Source organism: Lacerta agilis, chromosome 2 (assembly GCF_009819535.1).
Source record: "Lacerta agilis isolate rLacAgi1 chromosome 2, rLacAgi1.pri, whole genome shotgun sequence".
NCBI lineage: Eukaryota > Metazoa > Chordata > Lepidosauria > Squamata > Lacertidae > Lacerta > Lacerta agilis.
Genome location: NC_046313.1, coordinates 35,583,706 through 35,597,624, shown reverse-complemented (window position 1 = coordinate 35,597,624; position 13,919 = coordinate 35,583,706). Strand labels below are relative to the sequence as shown.

Below are 13,919 nucleotides of genomic sequence, written 5' to 3'. Positions count from 1 at the left end.
TGTAGATCTCTGCCAAGCCTCATCCACTGGTAATATGTAGAGACCCATGTTGGCACCCTGTACCGACCTTCATTGATAAAACCTTTAAAACTTCCATGGGGAGAGGCAAAACCTTCCACGTGGTTGGCTGGGAGGCGTTATCAGTTAGCCATGGGGAGTGATGAGATCTTCAGAATTTTAAATGGCCAATTAGAGGCCAGACTGTGTGGGGCGGCAATTTGGAGACAGACCTGAGTAAGCCTGTCTTCACTCAGGTCTGCCTCCAAAACTTAAAAGACAGCTGTCATGCCTTCCATTCACCCTCCCAACCTGTATATATTTGGTCCCGCCTGAAGGTAAGCATGGTGTATACACTTATGCCTTTGCAGTGGACTGAATTGGTTGTTGTAGTCAGGGCCAGGGAGGAATTTTCCTGTAGACCAATTGTCACAACTTGTTGGCAAAAAAAGCACTGGGTTGGATTCTTAGTCTAATTGGGGTGTGGAAAAGAGCCTTATCCCCTCCTCTGAATGAAAGTATCAGGGTACCCTGGTAAACTGTTCCTAAGGGGAAGGATTCTGCCCATATGGGAGCTAACAGGCCACAGAACACCCCAACTGGCATTCTGGAGGGGTCACTCCTATTTGGTGTGTGTCAACTGGGGATGCTTAACCCAGGATTGATCCTGAAGTAGTTATCAGCCAGCAATAGGGTTAGCAGATTCAGGATACATTTCCAATGCTCAAGCAAAACTCTTCTTACACTTGTAATCCATTCGGATGTGGCCATTTCAATCACAAAAGGTGCTCATGTCAATTTATTGCTTCCTATGCCTCTACCATGGTGACCACAGGGCTTACTTAAACAAAGGTTTAACTTTCTCACTCCCTCACTCATCAGCTTTCCAACCTTTACTGCTGCAATTTCCCCCACATCCTTGAACACTGTAACATCATTATATAGCTTCCTGGGACCTATCACCTTTATTTTACTCTTGTTTCTATTGCTCCTTCCCAAGTCCTTCCCAAGTCCAAGGGCTAACCCAGATCAACATTTTTTAAGTTACATACATCACACGCTCATGTCTTTCAGTAAAAGTGTCAGTATTTGGGACAAATCTATCAGACCAACAGCAGCTCGTCCTCCAGCAAAATACAGCTAGAGCCACAGAGGGGAAAGAATGTCCTAGCACTAGACTTTAATTCCTTCCAGTCATTCATTTTCTATGAGGGCTTATATCCAGAGTACAGAAAAGTAGGTTCTCAGGATTAATAGTTCAGTATTCAATCTGCCCAGAAAAACTCATGTCTACTGAGAAGGTCCAATGAACTGGGAATGGGACTTAATGTCACATGGGTATAGAACCACAGCCCAAGTCTCCAGCACACCTTTTGCTGCTTGAAAATTCACTTGAGTCATTCCTAATTATTATTAATTCCTAGTAATTATTAGTTGACCTTGTTTTGCTTCAGTATCATATTACAGAATGAAAATTTCCCTACAAGAGGAGACAACACATTAACTCAAGACAAAGTAAACTAGAACTAGAAACTAATCACCAAAATGCAACAAAAGTGAAACCATAGTTGCTAAGGATGGATCAATTTTAGACCTTTTCATAATTATTTTTGTAAATAACTTTGCTTACATGCTTTCACCAGAAAGCTATAAAAGTGTAAAATGGTCTAAAATGTAACTGTTTCAACCATATAATTGAAGTGCATGCACTAGAGACTTCCCATGCTGAGATGCCAGAAAGACAAAAATATGTCCATAGTAAGTCTTGCTCATAAAAAAAGAAATGTGAATACAGAAAATTTGCATAATATAGGTTTTATTGCTTTCCCAACACTCTGTCGTGGTTTGCTAAAAGAAAGCATAGGTTCTACTTGCCACCAGGTTTAGAATTTAGAGAGAGCTTACAATCTAAAACAAACTATTCAATTTGTTAGAAATGTGGTAGAAAGACCGGCTTTTAAAAATAACTTCTCTAAAGGAAAGCACAATAAAGTAGAGTTGAGGCATAAAAAAGGAGACATATGAAACTATCTCATGAAAAAAGGGTTTCCAACTTCTGCAATCTGTCAGGAGAATAGAGAATGGGACAAAAATGTCATCTTTAAAGGGGCAGCAAACATACTCAAAAATGAGGTCATTCACAACACTACGTGCAACATGATCCACTCCCTCCTTGTCAAGGAAGAGGAGGAGGTGTTCAGCATAGCACTGCTGATTGCCCCATTTAAGTAGCTGTTGCAGTCACTTTAAATAGGTAACTCACAACAGTATGAGCAAGGCAAAATTCCCTGATTGCTTGGCAAGTTCCTCGCTAAGAGCCAGGAAGAGACTGCAATTTCACAGCAAAAAGTATAGTTGATTGATTGATTGATTGATTGATTGATGAGCTGTCCTTTTGGAGAAAATGTCATGCTACCTGAAATGTCATCTTTCATTGTGGAACGCCCTACCCAGAAAAAATTATCTCAGCCTTGCAAGCAACTGTAATCAAGAAAACAGAAGGACTACACACAAATCTAACACTGCTACACACAAATCTAACACTTGCAAAACTCAGCAACAACATTATGTTTTCCAATGGAAAATAAGTCTTAAATCTCCCTTGTAGTCACGGGGAAAGTTGTCTGGCTGATTCACATTACAAAACTGATTAGGAAAAAATGGATCAGACATACCTATCATAATTAGCAGCCATTTTCTTAGGCTGCAAGGAGTAATTTGGTACTCCACCCTGGGGGGAAAGGTGGTTCACTAGTATAGACTTCCTTCTTGCTGTCAATTTTTGTGACACAGTAGCAAATCTTCTCTTACAGCAAGAAAAGCAACCCAACACACAGGTCCTCTGGACTGATTTTATGGCATGTGAAATGAGCTGCTCCTTATAAACTCAAGGCTTGAGGCAAACCTTTCACCACTCCCAACCAGTTCCCAAGTTTCCTTCCTTTTGATTTAGAATAATTTATCTCCCCACTTTCTCAAGGCAACTAACAACAGTGAAAGAACAAATAAATAACTAACAATTAAGTAATCAAATAAAAACCCAAGCCCAGAAACAGGATCAGTTTAAAATACCCAAAATTATAAAAAGCCCACCTGCACAAAAATTATCTGTAGGAGAGTGTTCCAACACTGGGATGTGGCTATAGAAATGACCTTTTACACATGCTGATTAATCTAACACACACTCATATTGGAATGCAGCAAAGGGCCTCGCCATCAGAAAGCCACATTCCCACAAGCATCCAGGCTTGAATTCTGGACCAACTTACACTTTCAAAGGCAACCCCACAAAAAGCACATTAAAGTAATAACTAAGGCATTGTGACTAGGCATGACTCTTCTTCAGAAATGGGAGCAGTTGGTATATCTGCCTAAACTGAGCAAAGTTCCCTCCTTGACTGCAACCACTGTTCTTGAGAATCCAACAGAAAAACCAGACCCAGAAAAAAACCCAAAGAAACCCCAAAAAGGAAAGAGATATCCATCAAGAACAAGCAAAATCTCAACATCAGGAGAAACTGCACACTGACATACACAAAGCATCTCCATCTTATCTGGATTAAATTTTTATTCATCCAGCAGATTATTCCTTAGCAGTAAGTAGTAAAACCATCTCTCTCTCTTGCCATGTTCTGCTCTCCCTCTCCATGTAAGCGCAACTCTCTTTTGGTGTGCTACCCCTCTCTCTTTCTCTCTCATTTATCTTCTCCCGCCTCTCTCACCCCACTTGCCGCAATTTTATTACTCCGTCTCTTTCTGTCTCTTCATCTTTGCTCCCCAATGATTCCTGTATTGTAACTGGAATTGCTGCTTGTCTCAAATCCTCTTCCACTAGTTTTTAATCCTAGTTCTACCAACAATAAATCAATGCTCACTTCCGTGTCCTAGCAACACTGACAACTGCCTGCATGCTGCTCTTCTGAATCACTGGAGATAGTACCTCTGATTTTGAACTGCAATACAAACACTGTGTACAGAATGCCTCCCCTTATCAAACAAAGGACAGAGGCTTAATGGCTTCTGCAAAAAGTAGTAGTAAAGGAAGGTCAGCTAATTTGGCAAGACATCCCTCTCATTCCTTTACTTCCAGGCTTCACTATCATAGCTACAATACAATACATGGCATCCACACAGTCAGGTATGCAATAGTTACTCTGTAACATGTCCACAAAAGAGAAGCATCTCAAAAGAGAGAGAGGGAAGCTTTTCTCAATGGATGTAAAGCACATTCTGAAAAAGGAACAAAAGGAACAATGGATAATCAAGTGTTTTGTTTTGAGGCAGCATCACTTTGTTAATTAGTAATCACCATTTCCATAGTTAAATTACAGTATTTGCATTGGGACATGGGACATGTGCCACCAATAAATTTCAGTAAGACCAGCTAAGGTAAAGCTGCAAGTTTGAGACCCAAGAAAACTGGCAACTTGAAACAGGATGAAGTCAGAGCAGGGTGTTTACTCTATCCAGTTCTAAATGGTGAGTACTTTTGTCATTACTATAATCTCTGGAGTGACAACACATAGAGCAATTTGAACATTCTACACCTTTGTCACAGTTCTTTTTGTAACACACCGAAGTTGATATCAGAAGTGAGAGCCAGCAGGTCAGATAAAAAAGTACCGTATTTTTCACTCCATAAGATGCACCTTTTCCTTCCTAAAATGTTGGTGCGTCTTATGGAGCGAAGACTTCACTCCCACTGCCTCCCCCACCCCAGCCACGTTTGGCGGGAGGCGGCAGCAGAGGTGTTGCTGGATCCTCCCCACACCTCTGTTCACAGAAACATGCTTGTTTCTGCAAACGGAGGCTCCGGGAGGATCTAGCAACATCCACTTCGTTCCCCGCTGCCTCCCCCCACCCCCCGCCGAGTTCGGCAGGAGGTGGGGGGCGGCAGCGGAGATGTTGCTGGATCCTCCGCGCTGCCCGCCAATCCCAAAAGCAGGCTTTTGGGATCGGCGGCAGGGCGCAGGGTGGTGGAGAAAGCAGCGGGGATGCTGCTGCTTTCTCCACCACCCCACGCCCCCCCATGCCAATCCCAAAAGCAGGCTTTTTGGATTGGCGGTAGCGCACAGGGTGGAGAAAGCAGCACCCCTAGTGCTTTCTCCATCCTGCGCCCTGCCGCCAATCCCAAAAGCAGGCTTTTGGGATCGACCGCGGGGCGTAGGTTGGTGGAGAAAGCAGTGGGGATGCTGCTGCTTTCTCCACCACCCCATGCCCTGTGCTCATCCCGCTTTTTTTAAAGGGAGCCAGAGAGAAGGGGTATGCGTTCACCCCTTGTCCCCAGCTCCCTTCAAAGCAAGCGGCGATGAGCACCCCTTCGGAGCAGCTCATCCCCGCTTTTTTTAAAGGGAGCCAGAGAGAAGGGGTGAGCGTTCACCCCGCGTCCCCAGCTGTCTTTAAATCTTTAAACTTCCCTCGACACCAGCGAAAGTGGGGGGGGGGACAGGAAGCCCTACAGCATTGCTACTGGGCTTCCCCTTTCTCTGCCCCACTTTCGCCAGTGTCAGCAGGGTGGGGGAGACAGGGGAGACCTGTAGCATGTTCCTCTCCCAGTCCCTCCACCACTGCTGCCTCCTTCACTCCCCCTCCCAGCATTTTAGAGGAGGAAAACCAGAAAAAATATTTTTCCCCTGGTTTTCCCCCTTTAAAAATAGGTGCGTCTTATGGTCCGGAGTGTCTTATGGACCAAAAAATACGGTAGTCATTCCTCTGCAAGTCATGTTTGACAGATAAGATCCAAGACCATCAGAAAACAGAGGGATTTGCATTTAGTGCTAAATATAAACCCTGCTGCAAAAGAAAGCACTAAGGAGCCATGGCTTTACCTGTCCTGCACCTGACATCAAATGATGTCAGGTAGTTTCTGGTAGGTCATGCCCACCTGACATCAAATGATGTCAGGTGGGCATGACCTCCCACAAACTACCACATTAGCCAAACGGATGGGCCTAATTTCACCGGCCTGGTCTATATCAAAACTCCTCTGTTTGAAAAGCTGCATTCTCCTTCCAGTTATTAGCTATGTTTTGTAGAGATGAGGTATTATTCGTTAGTAATAATTTATAATTAGAGATTCCAGGAAAATGTAAACTCCTATATAAATGCTAAGTTATCAGCATTTGAGTAAAATGAGAAGGTACAAGATTCTACCAGCAGTGCTATCAGCGTAAACTGCTGCATATACAGTGGTACCTTGGGTTACGGACTTAAATTGTTCTGGAGGTCCATCCTTAACCTGAAACCGTTCTTAACCTGAGGCGCGCTTTCACTAATGGGGCCTTCCGCTGATGCAGCGCCGTCGGCACGCAATTTCCGTTCTCATCCTGGTGCAAAGTTCTCAACCCGAGGTACTACTTCCGGGTTAGCGGAGTTTGTAACCGGAAGCGTTTGTAACCCAAAGTACCACTGTATTTGCCAAAGGCTATTTGGAGCGGACTGCACACATTCAAGTGTAACCAAACAAAAAGGAATCTATGAATGTCACTCTGATGGAAAAGAAAAATCATCAAAAGGCTATATTGGTAAAAATGAAGAACTTAGCCAAACTGCACCCTTTCTCACAATGCAGCACCATAACCAGCACTGGCACGTTCACCAGGCTGTTTTGCCACCTCAGTAAGAAGCAGTCAATGAAGGGTGTGGCAAAAGCCACCCCAGGGTGCAGACACATTCAAGGGAGTGTTTTAAGTTTCAGATGCAGTGGGAGTCAAGAGTTGATATTACCGTAAATGAAAAAGCTGGCAAAACTCTTAAGGCAGCAAAGATTGGCCACTCCAAGCATGAAGAAATACTAAATCACATTATGACCGAAAAGAAAATCACACATGCCTTATGGAGTCTGAACTATGGATAACTGACCAATAAAAGCATATTGGGATTATGGTAGATAACTCAACAAGAACACTGCCCCAGGGTGTGACAGCTGTGAAAAAGATGAATTCCATTCAGAAAGGAACAGAAAATCAAACTGTCAACATTATAATGCCCGTATAAATATATATGGTGCAAAGATAAAGGGAATACTGTGCAGAGTGCTGACAACCAAACCCCGAAAAGAATAGTATAGAGCTATTTTTAAAAATCCAAAAGTATTGCAGCATAGAGTTTTCGGGCTAAGAATAAGGGCATCTCACAGACCATGTAGAATAGGATAATGATCAATGTTTCCTCTTAAAACTTTATGATTAACTAGCCACTAAATTCACAAATGCTAGAACACATAACCAGCAGTACTAGATATGATGAACAAACCATCTTCAAATCTTTAAAAGGCTGCCACAGTGCCACATGGAGGATGGAGCAAGTTTGTTTTCTTCCTGTTCTGGAGGGTAGGACTTGAACCAATGGCTTCAAGTTACAAGAAAGGACATTCCAGCTAAACATCAGGAAGAATCTGAGTATAAATTACGGTATTTACATTCTGGTCTAGAAATGTGCAAAACTGTATAAAAATCCGGGAAGTGGGCACCGTTGGGAATTAGAAGTACTTTTCCTTTCCAACAAAGTTGTGCTCCACCCTCATTCTCCATTGCATTTATACAGCTAGCCAACTACCACTGCTGCATCAGGTTAAATTAAGTAGGGAAACAGGGGCAGAAGCTGTTCCTATTGCTCAACAGAAATACTTCCTAACAGCTTTTGCATTGTATTTGATTTTCAGAACGGTGGTTTTTGGTATGCCGCCTTTTTAAAAGCTAGAGGCTCTCCCTCAGAACACACTCAAATGTCGTAATTAGGTTTTTAATAGGTACACATGAAGCATTACCAAGATCATTTTGAAGTCATTTGTCCAAATTCACCAAACTCTCCCTTCATTTCCACAAGTGACAAAATGTCTACACTTAATTTTACGCTACAGTAGATTTACAAGAAATTAAATGAAGAGGGTTAAAAAAAGAGAGAAGAAGTTACCATACCTGTCTACCAACATTCTCCTGGAAGGCAGCCTATGAACAGAAAGAACAAACATACAAAAATGAGTCAGGTTTGCTTGCATATAAATACTAGTTCATGAATTCAAAATAAACATGCAGCAGTATAAACGACCCATGGGCTTTATTTAAAAAAGTAAAGTCAGCTTTGCTGGATGAATATGCCCGCAAGGAGTTGTTGTCACTGCTACTTTATGTGCTAATGCTCTTTTAAATCCGCAGGTTGTCTGCCAACTGTTTAAGAATATGCATTTATTAAAAATAGGCGCACCCACAACAGTGGCCTTTATTGCTGACACAGGGCTTCCCAACAAAAATGAAAAGGCAATGCCCTAAGAACTTAAGTACCAAGAGAGGGTGGTTTTCCAACATGCTTCCGGAAGGTCTGTGTGTGGTTAATGTGCATTTTCAGATTTCAAAGCTACTGTGCCTCCTCCTCTCAGAAGCTACATGAGGAGACTGTTGTCAGCAGCTTAGTTGGAATGTTCTTCCTTTATGGACTTCCCTTTCATATGCTAAACTACCAGCATTTGTTATTCATATAGCAATGCAGTTTAGACCATAGGTAGTGGAACATTTTTACATTAAGGCAGCCTGACTAAATTACGCAGTGAAGTTGAGATTTCAGTACTCTACCTGGTAGTAAAGAAAAACCTAGGGACGCGGGTGGCGCTGTCGGTTAAACCACAGAGCTTAGGGCTTGCCTTCAAATCCCTGTGATGGGGTGAGCTCCCGTTGCTCGGTCCCTGCTCCTGCCAACTTAGCAGTTCGAAAGAACGTCAAAGTGCAAGTAGTTAAATAGGTACCGCTCCGGCGGGAAGGCAAATGGCGTTTCTGTGCGCTGCTCTGGTTCACCAGAAGCGGCTTAGTCATGCTGGCCACATGACCCGGAAGCCGTACGCCGGCTCCCTCGGCCAATAAAGCAAGATGAGTGCCGCAACCCCAGAGTCGTCCACGACGGGACCTAATGGTCAGGGGTCCTTTTACCTTTAAAGAAAAACCTGTGTCCTCTCAGAACAAACTCAAAGCTGCTACACGTTTTTGTTTACTAAACCTTAGAACTCGCCCTACCTTTGCAAAATTATAAGACATTGAGAGTAGCCTTTGTCAGGGCAGTTTCCAGGCATGAGTAACTACAGACGCTAAGTTTTCTTCACATCCTACTAGAACTTCACCACGCACTGACAGATGACCTTTGGTTAAATTCTCCTTACTACCCTATATGGTGATACAGGTGACACTGCTATCCTGGAGTGAGAAGAGTTTATTCAGGAGAGGCTAGTTGTCCAGGTGGATTCAAGCTCAAACACACCACAATGGATAGCTAAAGTACTCACTGGTATAAATTTAAACGGGAACAACTGCACAAAATAACAAAGCAGCAGTCCTGAAATGGCAGTGCAGCTCTTTAGCTTCCAAGGCTACACTGGCTCTGAAATTAACATACCGGTACTTTGTCTTCACCTTTTTTTTTTACTGGATTAGTAAGATTTGTAGCTTTATAGTTAAAGCTATGGTTTTCCCAGTAGTAATGTACGGAAGTGAGAGCTGGACCATAAAGAAGGCTGATCGCCGAAGAATTGATGCTTTTGAATTATGGTGCTGGAGGAGACTCTTGAGAGTCCCATGGACTGCAAGAAGATCAAACCTATCCATTCTCAATGAAATCAGCCCTGAGTGCTCACTAGAAGGACAGATCCTGAAGTTGAGGCTCCAGTACTTTGGCCACCTCATGAGAAGAGAAGACTCCCTAGAAAAGACCCTGATGTTGGGAAAGATGGAGGGCACAAGGAGAAGGGGACGACAGAGGATGAGATGGTTGGACAGTGTTCTCGAAGCTACTAACATGAGTTTGGCCAAACTGCGGGAGGCAGTGAAGGATAGGCGTGCCTGGCGTGCTTTGGTCCATGGGGTCACGAAGAGTCGGACACGACTGAACGACTGAACAACAACAACAAAGTAAGATTTGTAACTAGGCTGTTAGCTAACATCTCTGTAGTGTAGTGTAGTGTAGTGTAGTGTAGTGTAGTGTAGTGTAGTGTAGTGTTTGTTTGTTTGTTTGTTTAAGATTTCTCAGTTGCCCCACATGAAAACATTCCAGGGAGGTGTGAGTAAAATTCACAAAACACAAATACTGTATAATTTTAAGGGTTGTATACAAATATTATTCAAATATTAACTGACCAAGTTAGTCATGTCCATTAATTTCAATGGGCCTACTCCCAAGTATGACAGCATTATAAAGTCAGTGTGCACTCTCCTTTGAACAAGCATAGTGAATCTCTACTAAACTGGGTACTTGGAGCAGGGCCTCCATAGAAGAACTTCAGATACAAAAAGCAGGCTCTTATGGGAAGAGAAGTTCTTTGGGATATGTGGGTCCCAAGCCATTTAGGGTGTGAAAGCATCTTAAATTAGGCTCTGAAGCAAGCAGACAGCCAATGTAGTTCTTTCAAAATAAGTGCAATATGAACAACTCTGACCATACTTACCAAAATTCAATCAGGCAAGTTCTACACTAACTAAAGCTTCCAAGGCATCTTTAAGGGCAGCCTTGTGTATTATCCATTATGGTAATCAAGCCAGTAGATTACCGTACTACATATTAGATCACCACGGAAGGCTATCCCTCTACAGAAACAGTCAAAATTAGCAGAAAGCCAAAGCACTTTGGGTAATAGAGGCCATGTAGGCCTCAAGTATCACTGCTGGAACAAGGAGTACCTCCAAACTGCATACCTGTTATTACATGGGGAATTGCAACCCTAACCTGAACAGGATGAACACCAATTTCATGCATCTAATCCACCCATCCACAGTGCTTCAGTGACAGTTTAATTGGCCATTATCTAACACCCTTTAGGGGTGAAAATATGTGTTTATTCAACATACTTGAAAATCCAAGGTCTAGCTGGGTGTTGTTTCAGTACTACTTAGAAGGTCACACAAAAACTAGGGCTCTCAATAGCAAAGTGATGTGGTATACTGTTCTCTTGAATGAATTAGGAAGTGGATGAGATCAGGCTTTTGAGCCTTCAAGAATGCCAAGGCCAGCATATATACAGAGGACTGAGACACTCTCTTTTTCATTTCAACAGAGGGTGTTGACAGGGCCTGCAAAGCTTTTAGTTATGCTTCATGAAAGTTTATTTTTAAGTTTGCCTTACTTAAAATAGGACAAACTGCTCACAAAACTTCCATTAAGCAGGAGAAACTGGCTTCAGGTAAACCTCTCTCCCTAGCATGGAAAGTATTGCAAACATTGCAACTCAGCTCATTTCTAAATATCCATGAGGTGAATACAATTCCCACAGACTTCAAAAGAAAACTGAGCACATATCTTGGGACAGTTAAGTTTATTTTTAATTTCATAATCCAGCATGCCCATCATTTCAAATTAAGAAGCCTTAAATCACATAAATTATACTCATCAATTTGTTCTACACTCTAAAAACAACAATTGGGGGAACGAATTCAGAAGACATATAAAACCACTGCAATACGTAGATAAAATTTGAATGAAACTATGACTTCGCTGGAAAGGTAAGAGAAGGAATTGGTTAATCTCCCTCCCCACCCCACCCCCTTTAGGTGTTGAGTCATTTTAAATCTGTCTTAGCTTGAATTGCTGGGAGATATCCAAAATGCTAGTGGCTACTTATTTCTGCTTACAATCTTTTGTTATGTCATGGGAAAATGCTACATTCAATTAAATAATAATAATCTACATAAATAGCAGCCCTTTAAGTTACTGATTCCTGATTTCACTATCGTTAATATGAAGGGTAATTCTACTTGCTATATCTAATTTGCAACATGCCCACACCTGAGGCATACGGAAATCACTATGTTATTTTATACACATTCAGAAAACTTAAGTTCTTTAGAAAACTCTAGCCACTGTAGCCAGAAGCACCAGATCCCATGTGGCAATATATCGGCTTGCATGTAATTTCTAGGTGCAGAAATCCATATCCAGTTTAGCATATGCTACTTGAGTTCCTTTCTCTTATAGCAACCTCCCTATGGTTGTCAACAAGCTGCCTCCAAAGCTGCTAAGGGCAGCTTTCAGCACAATGTGCTACAAGAGCAACATGAGGTAGGCAAAAAAATTTGAAAGCTTGCTGGGAATATGCCCACCTAAACAGGATCTTTGAATCCGAGCAGTAATCACAAAGAATCACACAGTGTTTTAATTTGTCTGTTGGCCTTGGCTGGATGTCTTACAGTCAAATAGCATGGCTATCATCATTCTTAACTGCCACAGACAAAGTAGAAAAGAGATAGAAATGGGGAAATCATCAGAGAGAAGACACAACAAGTGCAGAGTGGCATGTTTAACACACAGCCACGAAGAAGAAGAAGAAGAAGAAGAAGAAGAAGAAGAAGAAGAAGAAGAAGAAGAAGAAGAAGAAGAAGAAGAAGAAGTTTGGATTTGATAACCCGCTTTATCACTACCCGAAGGAGTCTCAAAGCGGCTAACATTCTCCTTTCCCTTCCTCCCCCACAACAAACACTCTGTGAGGTGACTGGGGCTGAGAGACTTCAGAGAAGTGTGACCAGCCCAAGGTCACCCAGCAGCTGCATGTGGAGGAGCGGAGATGCGAACCCGGTTCCCCAGATTACGAGTCTACCGCTCTTAACCACTACACCACACTGGCTCTCACCACAATCTGCACTTGATGTGCCACCGACAAAAGAGGATCTGTGTTAAATTCACAAAGGTAGGAAAGAAGCCAGAGGGATGGATCTCTACCTACTCCAAGGATTCATGCACACTTTGACATACATACATACAAACAAGCAGTAAAAATACATAAACATGCAAATGAATGTGCACACAGTTGGTGCAAGGAGGTAAAGCCTCTATTTCCTCTCTCCTTTTCACTCACGTGTGCATGCACATAAGCATTACATATGTACAGCTACACCTATTGTTGGTGAGGATGAGAGATACCCTCATGGCCCTCATTCAGTCTCCACTCATATATACACAAAATATAATTCCCTCTACCTATCTACCTACCTCAACTACTACTGACTCTCCCTACCCCTGCTACCCTCTTCCTCACCATTTACCATTCTATATTAGTTGCTGGAGTGGCAGCAAGAATATAAGAGGCCAGATTCAGCTAATGAGTCCAGCTAGTGAATGCTAGCAGAAGGTCTTCCATTAGCATAATAGGACTTTTTGCCCCCTTCTCATTCCCCTGTCCCAACTAGCTTGGGGGGGGGACCCCCAGAACAGTGTACAGAGAAATCATTCTACCTGACAAGCTGAAATGCTTGCAGTGATGGAACAAACTCCTTAGTGCTGCACTCAATTCCTCCCCTTGAGTAGAGTGGCTGTTTAACAATATCTGAATAGGTGCTTGCACTATGGAAAAGCAAGTGGTCCTTGGTCCATGCATGGTCTTGCAAGATCCCAATGATGGTCTGATAACGAAGGGGAGGTTTTCAAAATAACTAAGAAGCTCTCCTATGTATTTTAAAGAACTGTATAAGATTGAAAGGTCCAACTTCTTAGAGGGAAGTCTATGGAATTCATTGGTACAAAGTGGCTGCCAAAGTCTTCTCTTAAAGTGCTTGGCTTTAGAGATTTACAGGGGGAAAATTGAAATGTTAATGCTTTATATAGCATTTCTTTTTACATGTGCAAAGTGTACAGTCTGTTTTGTTTGTCTTGCAACAACCAGGTGAAATAGACCATTATTTCCATCTTGCAGAGGAAAAGCTGAGACTGCTATATCCATAGCCTTTATAAGCAGGAACTACTGGCAATCCTTTTAGCAACAAGAAATTGTATGAAAGTGAAAACTACTATGACATATTTTATTAATTTATACACATACATACAGTTGGAGTTTTCAATCTCATACTATTCTTTGTTGCAAAAAGGAGTGCCAGTAGGGTTGGACATGAAAGGCAGTCTGTGTGCAGTGTTAGCCTGCAGCCATGATTGCAGCATAACCCATCTTGGAAGAATCA

The 13,919-nt window shown here is 42.4% G+C and overlaps 1 protein-coding gene across 5 annotated transcripts in view; it reads right to left on the bottom strand.

Annotated features, from left to right (window-relative positions):
• TBCD (tubulin folding cofactor D) overlaps positions 1–13,919 on the bottom strand; it is a 120,975-nt gene that overhangs the window by 42,401 nt on the left and 64,655 nt on the right. For all 5 annotated transcript variants that reach the window (XM_033139510.1, XM_033139513.1, XM_033139511.1 and 2 more), the window contains exon 17: positions 7,917–7,946. In XM_033139510.1, the coding sequence (XP_032995401.1) occupies positions 7,917–7,946 (30 nt within the window). The remainder of the gene's footprint in view (positions 1–7,916; positions 7,947–13,919) is intronic.